We start from the raw sequence: 19,568 nt of genomic DNA on the forward strand, positions 1-19,568 counted from the left end.
GAAACACTGTAAAGGTAAGCTACAGTTGCACTGAAAATATAGAAAAAATTATAAAAAACCACAACAAAAAAATTATCTTCCCTAGAATTGAAAATAATGATCCAAAATGCAACTGTCGAAACAAAGCAGAATGCACTTATTTGATTTGCACTTACCCTAAATGGTAAGTGCAAATCAACAAATATTATATATAAATGCATCATCGCAGCAAAAAACCAACCCAGCAAAGTTTATATAGGATTAACAGAAGGTGAGTGGAAAACCAGATACAACAACCACAAATCATCATTCAACAATATTAAATACAAAAATTCGACCGCCCTATCAAACTATGTCTGGGATTTAAAAAACAATGTTAATGAAACCCCTATGCTAACATGGTCTATTCTCAAATCAGTACCCCCCTACTCAAATATTTCCAAAAGATGCCCACTATGTCTGTATGAGAAATTTACTATTATATCATATCCAAAACCTGAAGAACTGTTAAATAAGAGAACCAAAATTATATCAAAGTGCCGCCACGAAAATAAATTCTTATTAAAAAATTACAAAGCTCGCTACAAACCTTACTAACAACTATAAATAAAAATAACTATACTAATCTGCTCCATATATCTCTAGGCTAACTAATAAATTACTCACATACACAGCTTTTATAATATATTTCATAATATTATGTATATTTTTATATCAATTTTAATTCTTATTTTCTTATTTTTATTTTATTATTTTTTAATACACAAATAATACACATTAACACATAAAAAATATTTTAAACAACATTAAACATATAACTATTTCACAATTATTATCCAACTATAAACAAATTAATAATATTATTAACCTAACTACTAAATCAATTTCCGTCCCGTAACGATCTAAAATACAAATATAAACCGTAACTCTCCACTAAACAAATCGTAGCAAAATTAAACTTTTACTACTTGCCTGATGATTTTGATAACACATGAAACTGAGAGCTGCAATATTAAATTATATTATAAACATTAGCATTTAGCTAATTCCTGGTACTGCGGTAACAGTAACATATATATTATATAGCTCTAGTTTATCTATTGAGCACTCTTTCAAGTATACAATATTATACATGATAATATAAAGATATTTTCTTTATTCATATATATACACTTACGTATATATATATATATATATATATATATATATATATATATATATATATATATATATATATATATATATATATATATATATATAGAGGCGTAAGGCTTTTAAATGTTTGAAATAACCAACATTTAAACAAAAAGAATATTCCAAATTTTTTTTGTTCATATATATCTCGAAAAGATACTTCACAAAAAAAATTACTGTAATTGGAGAATAAGAACAAGAAACTCTAAAATCTTAGAACCCCCTTCTACCCTAAACGTAAAGGCAATGAGTGAAGTATTTATTTGTCATAACTTTAAACTAGTTACGTATTCATGGACAGATTTCAAATATGTTGTTATGACAATATGTTGAAAATATTCAGTGTTCAGTTTTTATGACCATGTAAAGAATAACCACCCTCCTCAATTTCGGAGCCACAAACTTTACATGATCATAATAACTGAACACTGAATAATTTAAGCATAAAATTTGATGTCTGTTTAGCTAGTTTATATTTATGAAAAAATAAAAACATCAAACCCTCATTACCATGTTTAGGAAAGCGAGGGGGTGGGGTGTTAAAGATTTTAGGGTTTCTTGTTCCCATTCTCCTATCACAGTAATTTTTATTTGTGAAGAATCTTTTCGTCATACATATAAACGTAAAAAACATTAGAATATTCTTTCAATTAAACAGAGATTTGGTACTCAAAAGTGCAGAATTTGCGTTATTGTACGCTCATGGGGTAGTTTTGGGTTACGGGAAAAAGTATGTTGTATATTTTAAAAACTCAATTTTTTACAATAATGTAGAAAAATTGATATTATATCCGTATATAAAAACTCAGCTCGTACTCTCATTTCCAATAACTTTTTTAACTGCATAAAGTTGCTACATCGAAACAATGAAAACTTTAAAAAATGACAAAAAAAAGTTGACATTTTATTAAACCTCAAATCGCAGTAACTTTTGAACCGCTTTGAATTATGGGCTTTTAACTCAACTTAGCTCAAGGCTAACCGTGTTATATTTACCTTGTGATGATACAATAATGCTCCGTGGAACACAACGTCTTGGTTGGATGTGGACTGTATTGATGTGATGAAACACTTGTTGTATTTCACTTCTTGTATTGATGTTCTTCGATAAAACACTTTGATAAAACTCACTTAAATAAACTGTCTTGATAATACTGACTGATTGACTTCCATATTATGAATGAATTACATGTCGATATACATGTTTCTTATATAGTAAAATGAACCTGTGTGAACCTGTTCTGGAAGCTTCTGGATGCGTCTGGATGCTTCTTCTGGAAACTTCTGGAAGCTTCTACATTTTTCTGGAAACTTCTGGATTTTTCCTTTAGATGTTAAAAAACTTCCGTGACGTAGACACGGACCAGACTTAAGAAAATGAGAAATCCAAAAAAGTTGCACTTGTTTTGTCCGCTGCAAAATGGCACTTGTCAACGAAATTGTGCCTATGTATACATATATATATATATATATATATATATATATATATATATATATATATATATATATATATATATATATATATATATATATATGCATATATATATATATATATATGCATATATATATATGCATATATATATATATATATATATATATATATATATATATATATATATATATATATATATATATATATATATATATATATATATATATTTATATACTGCTATATACCAGAAGAAAAAAAGTTAGATAAGTGTTTTTTACTAATTTTTATATACATACATATATATATATATATATATATATATATATATATATATATATATATATATATATATATATTTTTGTTAAGTGATTTTCTACTAATATATAATTGCTCTGTTCTTTTAAGAACATTGAGCACACTATTGGGTAGAATACTTTTTAAAGTTGTTTATATATATATATATATATATATATATATATATAAATATATATATATATATATATATATATATATATATATATATATATATATATATATATATATATATATATGTATATTTATATATATATATATATATATATATATATATATATATATACATGCATATATATATAAATAAACTATGTTAGTTTATTCTACTAAGAAAGATGTTTCTTAAAAAAAAAAACAATAATAATTAGTAAAAACAGTTATTTAAATATTAGTTGTCTTTTACATCTTGTTTCGCCATCAGTTAGGTTGATGAGCCTTCTGAAAGCGAAAGAACGTGTAGAAGACCAAGAAAGAACGTGTAAGATATATATATATATATATATATATATATATATATATATATATATATATATATATATATATATATATATATATATATATATATATATATATATATATATATATATATATATATATAATTAGTAAAAGAGATCTGCGATCTAACTTTTATCTTCTGACTCAGTAGTTTCACCATCGCTGGATCATCAGGAAGAGTTACTAAATCTCAAAAAAAATTCAATTTATAGAAAAAAATATTTTACATGCTTATAATTATTATAAAAAAATTTTTAATTACTATATTTTTTTGTTAACGGGAAGTTACAGAAAAGAAATAATTTTCTTGGGATACATTTGGTCATTTGTTTTTATAATTTTTTAAGAGGTATTTATTTTCGTGTACATTTAGAAATTAATTCAGATTTTTTATTTAATAAATTTTCTTGATTCAAATGAGTAATTATTTCAAATTTTTCTTGAAAACATAGCATACATTTTTTGGAAATGTTATTATAGGCAGGGCAGATTTTAGAATAGACCATTGTAAATTAAAGTTGGCATAACAACCACAAACAATCGTTTAAACACAAAAAATATTCAAAAGAGACTATGCTGTCAAAATATATTTGGGATTTAAAAGAAAAAAATAAAAACTTTAATTTACAATGGTCTATTCTAAAATCTGCCCCTGCCTATAATAACATTTCCAAAAAATGTATGCTATGTTTGCAAGAAAAATTTGAAATAATTACTCATTTGAATCAAGAAAATTTATTAAATAAAAAATCTGAATTAATTTCTAAATGTAGGCACGAAAATAAATACCTCTTAAAAAATTATAAAAACAAATGACCAAATTAAACTATCCCCATTCCAAAGAAAATTATTTCATAATTACTTTCTGTAACTTCCCATTAACAAAAAAATATAGTAATTGAAAATTTTTTTATAATAATTTATAACTTCCTGTAAAATATTTTTTTCTATAAATTGAATTTTTTTTGAGATTTAGTAACTCTTCCTGATGATCCAAAAGCCAATGGCCGGGCTCCGAGTAGAAAGTACAAAAGTTAGATAAGTGTTTTTTACTAATTAATTATTGCTCTGTTCTTTAAGAACATTGAGCACTCTATTTGTAAAATACACTAACATAATTTACATATATATATATATATATATATATATATATATATATATATATATTTATATACTGCTATATACCGGAAGAAAAAAAGTTAGATAAGTGTTTTTTACTAATTTATATATACATACATATATATATATATATATATATATATATATATATATATATATATATATATATATATATAGAGAGATATATATATATATATATATATATATATATATATATATATATATATATATATATATATATATATATATATATATATATATATATATATATATATATATATATATATATATATATATATATATATATATATATATATATATATATATATATATATATATATATATATATATATATATATATATATATATATATATATATATATATATATATATATATATATATATATATATATATATATATATATTTATAGATATATATATATAGATTATTCTTTTAACACTACTTTGTAATTATCGGTTTTTATAGTTATAAGTACCTTAACCTAAAATTTACTTGCCTATATCTTTTTTGTAAGGTTAGTATGAAACTTGAGATTTTATGCATTATTTAGTACTCAACCTTCTTTCAACCATATAGAGAAAGTACTATGCATAATATGGTTTCACTAATATATTTTACTTTTCAGAGTTTCAGTAAAAAGTTATGATCCAACTTCAGGGCCGGATTAGGACATTTTTAGGCCTGGAGCTGTAAGTATAGGAGGGCCTAATGTGGCGGTAAAGTAAAAATGCCGAGCGTTAGCGAGGCTAAAACCGGGGGTCCGGGGGCGGGCGGCCCCCAGCGGGGGGGGTTTGGGGGCCCCCAGACCGTCTAAGTAGGAGGGTCAGGGGGGCAGCTGCCCCCCAGAATTTTCTTTTCAGTCTTGCTAATAAAAGGACACAATCTAGGTATGTTTTAGAGCATTTTTTTAAAGGTAATTTTTTACAAACTGGTTAGGTACAGCTACACCCCTTTGGCCCAGACACCCATATATATATGTAAACTGACAAAAGGTCTTGAATCATGACTTAAGAAAGAAACTGCTGAGCTGTAGGTATATTTACTATTGAGACAGTGGAGTACGTGTATCAAATTGATAATGTGTTCACCTCCAATAAAGGAAAGAAAATACCAATAATATTGGTATTTAAAATGAAAAAATTAAAAAAATAAAAATAAACAATATTTCAAATACACAAAAATTCTTTCTTTAACTCAATGTTTATTACTGTGCACTGACAAATTCTTAAGGTATTGTATTGTTGTTTTATCATGTAAATATTTTTTCATATGTTTTCCAGGATATAGATCATTGGGCGGTGACAATTTGGCAAAGGTCAAACAGAGAATTACCTGGAACTGGTGCTGACATAAATGAGTTTGAACTCGCTGAACTATCTGGAACTGGTGCTGACATAAATGAGTTTGAACTCGCTGTAGCTGAGTCTGCAGGGACACTATTAGCACTACCTGGAACCGGTGCTGACATTATTGACATGGTTAGTGAATTTGAACTCGCTCTCGCTGTAGCTGATACCGAGACACTACTTGCAGTATTACAAAACTCAGTCATTTTTTTATTTTTGTTCAATAATTCATTTAATTGAATCTCATTTCTTTTTGCATTTTTGTCCCAACCGCTCAGGCCGCTCCTTTTCATTTTTTATTTTAATTTTGTAAACGAATGAGCAATGCTGTAATTTTCTGTGGTAACGGAAGTGATCATAAAATAAAATAAAATAAAAAAATTTTTGATGTTTTAATGTTTGAGAACATTCAAGTTTATTTATGTTTCCATGATATCCGCAAGACGATTAGTTTTTTAAATACACGCTAAAAAATTAACTTCGTGACATATAAATTTTCTACTCAAATAGGTTTTATAAGAGAGTGCTTTAAAATCATTCACTAATATAATTGTTTTTCCTTTAAAAGGTTTTTACATCAACGAATGTTTTAAAAGCATTCTCTTATAAAACCTATTTAATTAAAAAATTTATGTCACTAAGTTAATTTTTTTAGCGTGTTTTTTAAACTTATAGTTGTGCCATAGACCTAAACATAAATAACTTGAATGTTGAAAACATCTTTATGTGAAAGATAATTTAAAAGATATTCACGTAACTGTGAAATATACGAAGATAGAGATATAGTATATCTCTATTCATTTATTTATTCACAATGCCTCCGCAGCTCCCAGTAAATTGATATAAAAAAACTGAGAAACATAGGAATATTTATCTGGTTCCCTAAAAAAAAAAAAAAAAAAGTAAAAAAAAAAAAAAAAGTCACGGGCCTTAGGGCCTATTTTTTTTATAAAGGCCTGGGGCTGCAGCCCCATCCGCCCCCGCCTTAATACGGCCATGTCCAACTTGATGAAACAAAAACATGTTGGTAGACAGAACTGCCCAGTTTTTTAAAGATCCAGAAGAAAGTTTTAAACAATGTAAGAGTTCAGATAAAGTTAATGTTTTGAAAAGAAAAATTGCACATGGAGATATCCAATACATCACTTATGTATGCATGAACCTAATGTTTATAGTTTAGGGATTGTTCATAAATTATGCAACGCTAAATTTCCCCATTAAACAAAACAAAGTGATTGTAAGTTTTCCCTCTCAAGCTTAAGATCACCTTTCCTTTTTTTAAAAATAAATTTAGCGTAGCGTAATTTTTGGACGATATGTTATATATTACTACAATATTTTTATAAAATTGTCATGAACATTTTCACTGTTTTTTACATTGTTTCTTTTTAGATAAAATAGTTAACATTAGTTGGCGGTAAAAATCCACCTGATACAATAAAAAATGTTTTGCTAATTATAATAAATATTATAACTTTTTATAATTTAAAATAAAAGTTCGAATTCTAAAATGCATATTTGACAGTATGACATTTATCATCTTTTTTATATTTGTAGACTGACAACAGACATAATTTTGTCGGAATACAGCATGAATTGTCTCAAGAAGAAAAAAAAAGTTTAAAGAGTTGATAAGACTATGTAACGCTATTACTGGTATTCTCATTAGCTTATTATTGTGTTTGATTAGCTTTTAAAATCACAAAGGATGATTTGATAAAAAAAATTTAAGTTTTTTAAACATTTTTTTGGCTATGGAACATGACATGTATTTAAGTATATTTTATTGTATGATTTTATTGAACTATGAGTTGTTTTTATTAGATGCTACTTTAAAGCCAAATAAAAACTTAACCAAATGGATGCCATGCAAACTATTGGGAGGGTAAGGGTTCGTACAAAAATTACGCCCCACGGTGCGGGCCGGGGGGGGGGTTTCAAGGTTAGGTGACGGCTCATATAAAACTTGTTACTTAAGAGTTACGATTTTGTGACGAGGGATGAGGGGGGGGTAACAAAGGTAGAAAATTGCGTTACTTTTTTTTTGGACAACCTCTAATTAGGGTTCTTCTGAACGAATAAAAGAAACATTCACGAATATTGATATCGATCAATGATGAAAGTGAAGATGTTGAAAAAAAGTATATATATATATATATATATATATATATATATATATATATATATATATATATATATACACTCTTGTGACAATTGAGTTGCACTCTTATTTACAAATTACAGATACCACCGTTGACATTTAGCTCAAAGAGCATAATTTTTGTTGTTTCTACTTTTGACCGTTTAACCTCAACATGAGTTATAGAGCATTGCGGTACATTTGTTTGTACAACTCTAACATGCGTTAAATTATTTGCTCATTCAATTTGCACGAACTATCCACTTCAGTATTACTTGTTTCAAAACTTTTTTCTTTTCTTCCATCAACTTATGGTCAAATTAAGTTGCGTGTTTATTTTTTTGATTTAATATTTATTATCTTTAGGGTATGCATTACATCCCAGCTAATAAAATTAAAATTGAGTTTTAATTGAGGATGGTAAGACTCAATCGTACGTGTCTAGTTTTAAATTATCGTCATTTTGTAAGATAATATATTCTGTACTTTAAAATGACTTGTATGACGAGGAGGGTACTTAATTGTGGTTATAACCCTCTCTAAACTCTATAACTTCGAAACACAAACTTTGACAAACAAGGACGCTGTGCGGATTAACAAGTTGAGCGCGAAAGCTCCGAGCTCGATGGGGATCGAGCTCGGAGCCTCGCATATGAAGAGAGCACTCTACACTACACCACTGCCGCATTATACCACGCTTTTCTCTTTTTTCATATAATTTTTAAAACTTTTTTACTACCCCTAATAATGATTTTAAAGAAAACGATTTTTGAGTCTTTAAATCAACTTTGCTCAATTGATTTTTGTTAAAAATTTCTGAAAAAAGTGCTTCAACCCAATATAGATCATAGTTCTAATCTATTCTTGTACATATTACTTAAATAAAGTTGTCAAAAGACAACATTTCTGTAAATTTTCACCAAAAATTTACAAAAGTTATGATTTCAAAAGTTATGATTTCATGAATTTCGAAAAACTGCCTATAAAAATCATAACAAATTATGTTATTTAACTATGATGTTCCTTTAACCTAAACAACGCATTTAATTCAAATTTAATTTCAAATCTGGTAAGCAAACGTAACTATTAGGAGAATAAAAAAAAAATAGTAATAAACTCCGGTCTGAGTTTTCTCGCCACAAATACTTTTGTTTTATGTTGCGGCAAAATTTAGAAACTCCTATAGTTTTTTTATTCCTCTTGTCATAGTTCAGGAACCTGGTCATTTAATAAAACTATGTTGTGGTCAGCAAAATATCATACAGACGCTATAATATTTTAAAATCGCCTGTGTGTGTGTGTGTGTGTGTGTGTGTGTGTGTGTGTGTGTGTGTGTGTGCATGTGTGTGTGTGTGTGATAAAAAAACTTCAAGTTAAATTTTATCTTTTGAAAACTAAATATAAATATTAGCAGAATTAAAAATGAAGTAAAATAAATGATTGCTTTTACTTGCTTCTCACGAAAAACAATCTTCTGTTTGCAATATTGACAGGTAACCAAACGATAAATGCAAAGGTTTTCCATGTGTTCTTTTAGATTCTTAGGCAAAAGTGAAGTAGAACACGGATTATTAAGACATTTTAATGTTCGATATTCGCAAGAACCCAAATGTTCCTTAAAAAAAAAGAACTTATTTAAATTGCTTTAAAATAATTTTACAGTAATTTTACAGTGTCTTCGTCTGTATTTATAAAACCTTGTTTTATAAATACAGACAGCTAGCATTTTTTTTTATCTCTGCAAAGTTATCTAAAAGAACAATCCTTTTAAAACATTTAAAATAAAATAAAATAAAATAAAATATGCAATAAAATCTCTTTAGATTACATTAACTTAACTACTAACAAATTAACTACTTATTAGATTACATTATAATCAATTATTAGGTTACATTAACTTTACAAAATAAGCTAAACTGTTATAAATCGAAACATTTAGCCCTCTATATTTTATTGCATATGGGTTAAAAAACTTGTCATAATTGTCATCTCTTCATCATCTTTGTTTACGGTTAAAAATCTATTGAACTTCAAAACATATTTTGCCAGACAATTAGATTATTATTTTTTTTTTTCCAAAACAATGAAATGAACGCTTTAACCCTTTTAGCAAAACGCTCTTTAAATAGTAATAATAGTCATACTAAAAAAAACATTAATGAAGAATGTTTTTAGGCTTTTCAACACCGAGATATAGTAAAATTGTTGCATCAAATATTTTTGAATAAAATTTAAATAACATACATTAAGTATTTTTAATTCTCCGGTCCATTCGCAACCACTGGAAAAATTACTACATTTAACTTTTAATTGCATAATAACTCTTTTAACAGCTATATCGGTAAAAATCTATGAGAAAACATTTTATCAATTGTTAGTAACAGACATATATTTTTTGAAAAACAAAAAATGGATTTTTCTTTATAATTACAATAAGTTATATAAATTGATTTAAAAAACTAAATTAATAAACTTAAAAATAAAGTTAAAAATAGTTACTTTGCTAGAATCCAAAATGCTATTGTCTAATGGACAAATTAAGACTCCCTTATTTCTAAAAAAAGAAAAACTTTTGTATACATATATATATATATGTATATATATGTATATATATATATATATATATATATATATATATATATATATATATATATATATATATATATATATATATATATATATATATATATATATATATATATATATATATATATATATATATATATATATATATATATATATATATATATATATATATATATATATATATATATATATATATATATATATATATATATATATATATATATATATATATATATATATATATATATATATATATATATATATATATATATATATATATATATATATATATAGTTTGTTGGCTTTAGGAAGAGCGGAAGGAAAAAAGTGATTCTTACGTAACACATACGTTGACTTTTACTTTTACTTTCTAACATTTTGTGTTGGACTAAGTCAAAACCATTAATTTATATACTCTTGCAGACTGAGTTTGCCGAACAACTTTACGGAATATATTTTTTCAGCAAGCGGAAAATAATTTAATAAATATCAGGGGGCTAAATACTCTTTTAAATAGAATAAACGTTATAGCAAAAGTTGATTTTTAACCTCCTGAAATTATTTACATGGCGTACAACAACACCATATTTTTCTTTATATCTTAAAAACTACAATTTTATCTGTTATTTCAATAAATTTATAAAAACAACGTATAATAATTTAGTGTATAAAATATAAGTACAGTTATCTTCACTGACAACAGATTTGTTTTTACTTTATTAGTTTTTGAGACAACCCCCGTTTTTTGTATAAATCTTAAAAGCTTCAAAAAAAATATTTTAAAAAGCTTGTAGCGCAATACTTAATATTAGTTGCGATTTAGGTTGATTGTCATGGCGACGCCGAAATTAACTTTAGAATTTTTAACTATCAATGATTTTAAGCTTTACAGTACTTTAGCTCTGAAAAGTTTTCTAAAGATTAGAAATAAAGCTACTACAGGTTCATTTGAAACTTTAGTTGCAAGGTAAAGTTCTTATTATAATGTCTTATTTTCTATTTTGTTAATGTAAATAAGTTAAACGATCATATATTTAATTTTTAGAGCGTTTAGTGCATACGAAGAGGGTTGCGAGGTTAATGTTGATTGTGAACACTCAGAGCGATTACTGCTAGATATTTATACTGAAAAGTTTTTGTCCTGCAATCTTCCGGATCCTCTTTCATTAAAAAGTGGTTGGTGTGGCGAAGAAGAAGGCATGAGATCTTGGCCTAGTCTTTATTTCATGGACATTGAAAGATATTTTTTTAAAATAAGTAGGCAAGAAAACTTATGCAGAAAATTAGAAAGTGAGTACAAGGAAGGAAAGTCTTATACATATATTTCTAACAAATTTTATTAGGGAAGTTTTTATTCACAATATTAACACAGACTCTTTATTTTGTCTGTTTAAAACAAAATGTGTTCCCTCCCAGAGAGTTAATACAAAATCTTATGATATTTGGGCTATCATAGAGAAAGATGTCAGTGTTCAACCTGGGGGAACTATTATTGCAAGCTATTGTACATGTGTTGCTGGGTTATTAGGTATATTATTCTATTGTGTTTATGGATATTGCTCTTGTGTCAAAGCTTTTTATGGTTAGTTTATTGTTGTTTTTTGTTATTTAAATATTCTTTAATCTATCAAAAAATAATAATAATTGCATAAATATATATATATAAATATGTGTATTTTTTTTTTTGTAATTTTTACATCTACTTTTCCACACTTGTGTGGTTTTGATGGTTCTTCATAATGACGTATAAATGCCATTATGAAAGAGTTGAAGCAATGTTTTACAACCAGATGCCCTTCCTGACATTACCATGAAGCAGGTTGTACTGGATTACATGTTACCAGTAGCAAGACCGACTTGACGTAAGGATAACCTGACCTGACGGACTATATATATATATATATATATATATATATATATATATATATATATATATATATATATATATATATATATATATATATATATATATATATATATGTATATATATATATATATATATATATATATCAATCAATCAAATCAATCAATCAAAATTTATTGACAGACTCAAGGCCCAATATAATGAATATACAATGGGTAAAATAAAGTGGATTAGAATAAAACAAAGACTAACGCACTTGAATATAAACAAAAACCAAGAAAAAAAAAAAAAAAATAAAGATAAGAAATTAAAGTGTTATAAATATAACTCAGCTCTCCTTTTAAACATCAGTGGGGACAGCAAGAACCTCTCAGAGTTAAAAGCTTTTATGACATATATATATATATATATATATATATATATATATATATATATATATATATATATATATATATATATATATATATATATATATATATTATACATAGTATTAGTGTTTTGTGTGTTTAATTTAATAATACTTATCTTATTATTTTTGAATTGATTTTATATTACAGGCAGTTGTAGTCATGTAGCTGAATGCTATTTCGTATAGAAGCTGCAGTATTATCAGGTTTTACACAGCGAACATGCACTGAACAACTTGCAAAGTGGAACGTTCCTTCTAAAAAGAAAAAAATAGAACCAGGAAAACTTAATTTTGTTGTTAGTACAGACCATTACAGAAAAAACGTTTTAAAAAAAAATATCACTCAACTCAAATTTTGTGCCCAAAAGCGCCTTGATTATGTTCCATTTTGTGAAGAAAATAAAGTCTACCTGAATGACAAAGAGAAAACAAGAAAAAATCTTTTCAATGAAATAAGGACTTTCTTATACCTCAAAGTTGTTTTGCAGAAGTAATGATCAGAAAAAAACTTTCTTCTGGAATAAATGAAAATAGTGTAGTTGTTGATTCAATTAAACAAGCTGTTATGAAATTTAAAAAAAGTCCAGCATTTTCAGCTAAAGAAAACATTAACTTGGTTGTCGAAAAATTAGTAAATTACCTTTATTTAAGTGATGAACAAATTGATAATGTTTACAAGAAAACTATATTGCAATCTAAGTCTAAAGATTGGATACTTTATCGAAAGTGCAGGATGACATCTTCAAACTTTAAGCAATTTTACACACATACAAAATCTTATTTAAAAAATCCGACAATTTGTACTGCTTCCATATCAAATATCATATTAGGTGAGTCAGAAAATGTGCAAACATTTTCAATGAAGTATGGCATTGCTCAAGAAGTTCATGCAAAAATTAAATATAAACATTTAATGAAAAAAGCTCATGAAAATGCTACTTTTGCTGATCCTGGAATGACTATTTTTAATACTCATCCATTTATTAGTGCTTCACCAGATATGGAAGTATAGTAGCTACTATTTTCAGATACAGGGACAATTGGGCATCACAAAAAAACTGTATTGTTACTTTTTTATTTTTTCTGAGTGTGGTTTTCATTTGGAACGAATAAAATTTAATGAGGTTTTTTGGTTGGATGCGTTATATCACTTAAATTTGTTTTGGCGAAATATTTTAGCACCCATCCTCCTTGATAATAATAATGAGGATGAGCCTGATTTAGTTATAATTAAGAAGCCTTTTAGTGGATTTATATTTGAAGGTGTTTTGGAAGACAATTGCAAGGATCATTATTTAATTGAATTTAACATTGATATACCTTTAGAGAATAACATTTAGTTTTGCAAACCTTCTAATTATATATTTTTTAAAGTTTGTTTTATTTTTTTAAACAACTATATCATTGAATAATTTTCGGCTCAAAACTTCTTATTGTATAGAAAAATCATGGAAAAGTTCCACTTGTAAAAAAATCCTATATTTCTTGCTAGGTTCAGATACCGACCGATAAAGAATAGCCATCTCCTCCTACAAACAGGTTTGGGTTATTACAAAATAATAGATTTGTAATAATAGGTTTAACAAACCATTAGTATTCATTCTAGTACTAAAAGTTTATTTAATCTACTTATTACCTAACTACCGCCAATCTAGTACTAAAAGCTGCAAACTTAAATCAGTTAAATCGCATTTATTTTTGATTATTTTATATAAAATAAGTCTCTTTTCAAAAAGTAACGTAGTACTATTAGTATTTTAAGATTTGGGTGGGGGGGTGGGTGGGTCTAGGTTCATGTTTTTGAAACTATAACCACTTGAAAAAGAAATTGTTTAGTATAGAGATCCTAAGGATTGCCTCTGTAACGATTCAATGGCCCTCTTGATTACTTTTCATTTATATTGAAAGAATCTGACTTTAAAGTAATCTAAATAGATTACTTTTTTCATTTGCTCAATTTTTGAAATGAAATACTGACATAATTTGAAAGAAAAACAATACATCAAATCAAAACATTGTTTTGATTTGATGTATTGTTTTATTTTAGGGTCCCAAAGAATTCCTAGAAACGGGAATATTTTTCTTACCTTTCAGTTTTTCCGGATATCCAAAATGTTTTCCATACATACATGTTTAAGTATATATTTGTGTAATATATTTGATTTTTAAGCTTTTTAGTCATCACTCATACAAAAATAAAGAATAGTTTCCAAAAAATTGAGAAACAATCTAGCTGAAAGCAAAGTTAAGAGGAAATAAAGAGAAAAAATATTCCGGATATTTTACGCAAACAATTTTCCGGATTTTTCAAATATGAGCTGGATAATCTCAATCTATGTAACTGGAAGTTCACGTATCCACTGGTTCGATGTCGGCATACTTTCGTTTCCAAGTGATGGTTTCAAAATACAATATTTTGAAAACCATCACTTGTTTCCAACGGATCACTTGTTTTGGCGGTAAGCGCGCTACCGCAGCTGTTCAATATCCAATATGAACATACAAATACGAAAAATACGATCGATTCCAGTTTTCCATTAAAAAAATTGTCTAGAGGCTAATTTAGAGCGGAACTCTTGTGACAAATACAAGAAGGGGACATTTAATAATATGTAGAAAATATTTCCAGATCGATAATAAGTTTTCGCCCTATCGTTTATTATTTTCTCTAGTTTTCAACAAAGAATTTAACCAAGTAATAAAAAAATTCAAAAAATAATGTTAAGTTAATAATGAAAAGAGTTGATAATGAAAGTATTTAGAGGAAAGTTGGGTAGCACCGGACACTTAAGAAAAAAATAAAGACTTTACACATGTACTGAAATATAATAAAAAAATTTTCATGAGACTTTATTGAAAGTCACAAACATAAAATAAAAAAACGTAGGAATACAAAATTTGAATTTTCCATAACTTAACCATAATTTAACCTCTTAATTTAACCGTTAAGCAAAATCATACCATATATTTATTTAGTTTCAGAGTAGTGCTATCACAGTGGCGTATATTTCTATGTTTCAGACATGAAACTTTTAGTCGTTGTAAAAACTAAAATTTTAAGTAAGTCATGCTGATGTCAAATAACCTTTTGCAATAATCGCGATAGTTAAAGACTGGGAACAAAAAAAATACCACCAAAAAGTATACTAAGTTTAAATTCTTTGACAAGTTTTCAATTTATTCAAATAATCTTTTAGTGTTCTAAACTTTACATTTTGATAAAAAATAAGCACATAGTTAAGCCTTACGTTGTTTCATATATATACATATACATACATATATATATAATATATATATATATATATATATATATATATATATATATATATATATATATATATATATATATATATATATATATATATATATATATATATATATATATATATATATATATATATATATATATATATATATATATATATATATATATATATATATAAATATATATATATATATATATATATATATATATATATATATATATATATATATATATATATATATATACACTTTATGTAATTAAACAACCTGCTAATACAAACAAAAAACGTTGCCGTTTTTTGTTTGTATTCACGGCTGATGATTGCCTCCGGGCATGAAACTTCAAGTCCCGCTATTTAGTTGTTTTTATTCATTTAATTACATAAAGTATAAATTGCTCTATTATTTGATAATATTGAGCACTGTCATACGAACAAGAGTTTTAGTATTTTACACCGCAATATGAACCATATATATATATATATATATATATATATATATATATATATATATATATATATATATATATATATATATATATATATATATATATATATATATATATATATATATATATATATATATATATATATATATATGTATGTATATGTATATATATATATATGCATATGTATAAGTATATATATATATATATATATATATATATATATATATATATATACACTAACATAATTAAAATACTATAATAAATAAAATAAAAAAAGTAAAATACACTAACATAATTTACATATATATATATATATATATATATATATATATATATATATATATATATATATATATATATATATATATATATATATATATATATATATATATATATATATATATATATATATATATATATATATATATATATATATATATATATATATATATATATATACACAGTGGCGTAGGAAGGTTTTTAAATGTTTGAAATAACCAATTTTTAAACACAAAAAATATTTCAAATTTTTTTTTCATTCGTATGATTATGAAAGATTCTTCTAAAAAAAATTTGTGATAGGAAAATGGGAACAAAAAACCCTAAAAAATCTTAGCCCTATCCCAAACGTGAGGGCAATGAGTTAAATTATTCTTTTTTTCATACATATGAATGTAAAAAAATTTGAAATATTCTTTGTGTTGAAAAGCTGGTTATTTCAAATAAATAAATATATATATATATATATATATATATATATATATATATATATATATATATATATATATATATATATATATATATATAAATTTTAAATTATGTTTTAAAAAGCTTTTGTATTAACAATTATTTTTAAGAATTTACAAAAAAAAATTTGAAACAGTTGTAAATCCTTTTCTAATCTTTTGAAACGCAGTTTTTCAATAATTAATTATTATAGGTACTTTCATATTTGATAATGCTGCACACACGATTAAAATAACGTTTAAATGTGGTAACATGGTTATCGGAAACTCATTGGATAGAATTCTGTGTGTTTTAATCCTGCGGATAACTTGTTCTACAACTATCCTTAATTTAGCCACTTCAGTTGTCTTTATCAACTCAGCAGGTGGCATTTGTGAAATACCTCGTCTACCAGGAGGAACTGTAAAGTAAATACTACTACTTGAACATTCATTTCCAATAGAAAATCCTTTATCTGCCATTATTCTGGATTGCGATGGAACTGTTTTTAAAAAGTCTGAATCATTTGTAATAAATTTGTCTGAACATCTTCCAGTGTATGCTTCAGAAATAAATGTTATAAAACCATTTGGCCCTACTGAAAGTAAAAACTTCATAGTGTTGTGGTGTTTATAATCTAACCAGGTAGCAACTTGGAGCTCTAAATTTCTAGGTGTTTCAATAAATATTTTAGAACAATCAATCACTCCTATTGTATCTGAATATTTTCCAAACCTTACAGGAGTAATAGCACGCATGATTTCTTGATCAGGAGTAAAAATAACACAAGATAATGATTTAGCCATTGCTCTTATCCATGATTGAAAAATTTCAGAACAAGTTGAAACTGCAACATTAAACCTAACAGCCAAATCTTGATACAAGTTTCCTAATCTCAACTTCATTAAAACAAGCAAGAATTCATCTTTAGAACATAGTTTTCTTGGTCTTCCTATTTGTTTATGGTGTTTTTGTAAGGTTCTTTTTGTATTAGAAACTAAAGTAGACTTAAACCTTCTTTTTACAAATGGTAGCAAGAAGTCATGAAGCTTGTGGAATAGTTTTATGGAAGATATATTAGTATAGAAATTACATAACTTATCATTTCTTATTAGTACTTCATAAGTTTTTTTTTCTTTTATTGTCTTGATAATTTGTTTAGAAGGAGTTTTATGAGGTTTAACTTGGTACTGTCTAGTATCATTCTTTTTTTCAACTTCGAGAATTCGTATTTGAGCCTTTAAATTAAATATGAGAACTGAAAGTTCTCTTATTATTGCTAATAATCCAATTGAAAAAATAAGCATATGGAGAAATTTAATTTTTTTAATTAGTTGATTATCATTAAAGCAATTTATGTTTGTTTTATCTGAACTACTTACTGATGGAAATGATGAAAAAGTAGAAATATGACTATTAGGTATAGTATCTTATAGGTTTCCAAGTGAAGTGGATATAAAAGTAGACAGTGGAGTCATACCCTCAGTAAAACTATTTTCTGGTTTTTTAATTCTGATAATAGGTTTATTTAAGAGATTAAATGGATTTTTATGGTTATAACAACTCTTTAAACTGAATTGATCAATTCTCGAAGAGCCGGATGATGTCATATTACTTGGTATATTAGTTTGGTGGAGATAGTATCAATGCCCTGCGTTTTGTATCATAGCCCATTTTTAGCGTAGGATAGGGATTACAATCAGTTGGCATACCATCTACAAAATGAATTGAACAAATACGAGAATCTTTAGAAGGACTGAAAAGTTTATTGCTATCTTTGTCTATTTTATTTAATAACTTTTTCCAAGAATCTCTTTTTCCATGATTTTTCTTTGAGGTTGGAAACGGATAAAGTCTAAACAATCAATTATTTCAATTTTAAAATTATCTATTTTTTATTATATATTAAAAATTTAATAAATTTTATTGTACTTTATATTAATTTGTATAATTTACATTAAAAATTTATAATTGATTTAAGCTTTATTGAAAAAAAATTAATATAAAAGTGCAAATATCGCAATAAAAAAAAATGATGCTAATGACGTTATCAGTAAATGTACAAGTAAATATATAAATTTATAAACATACATTACTTTATGAAATAAATAAAATTATTTGTACAGCAGTGAAATTTACAGTGAGCATTTGTTTTAGCCTAAAACGATTAACCCTAAAATTTAGGGTTATTCAAATTTAATTTAGGTTAAAATTTAGATTAAAGAGCTTATT

The 19,568-nt window shown here is 25.5% G+C and overlaps 1 protein-coding gene across 2 annotated transcripts in view; it reads right to left on the reverse strand.

Moving 5' to 3' along the window:
• LOC136084390 (TNF receptor-associated factor 5-like) overlaps positions 1–19,568 on the reverse strand; it is a 124,662-nt gene that overhangs the window by 53,917 nt on the left and 51,177 nt on the right. For both annotated transcript variants that reach the window (XM_065804394.1, XM_065804395.1), the window contains exons 3-5: positions 10,539–10,593; positions 10,284–10,388; positions 9,490–9,654 (exon numbers count right to left, since the gene is read on the reverse strand). In XM_065804394.1, coding sequence (XP_065660466.1) covers positions 9,490–9,654; positions 10,284–10,388; positions 10,539–10,593 — 325 coding nt within the window. The remainder of the gene's footprint in view (positions 1–9,489; positions 9,655–10,283; positions 10,389–10,538; positions 10,594–19,568) is intronic.

Source organism: Hydra vulgaris, chromosome 08 (assembly GCF_038396675.1).
Source record: "Hydra vulgaris chromosome 08, alternate assembly HydraT2T_AEP".
In the NCBI taxonomy this organism is placed as follows: Eukaryota; Metazoa; Cnidaria; class Hydrozoa; order Anthoathecata; family Hydridae; genus Hydra; species Hydra vulgaris.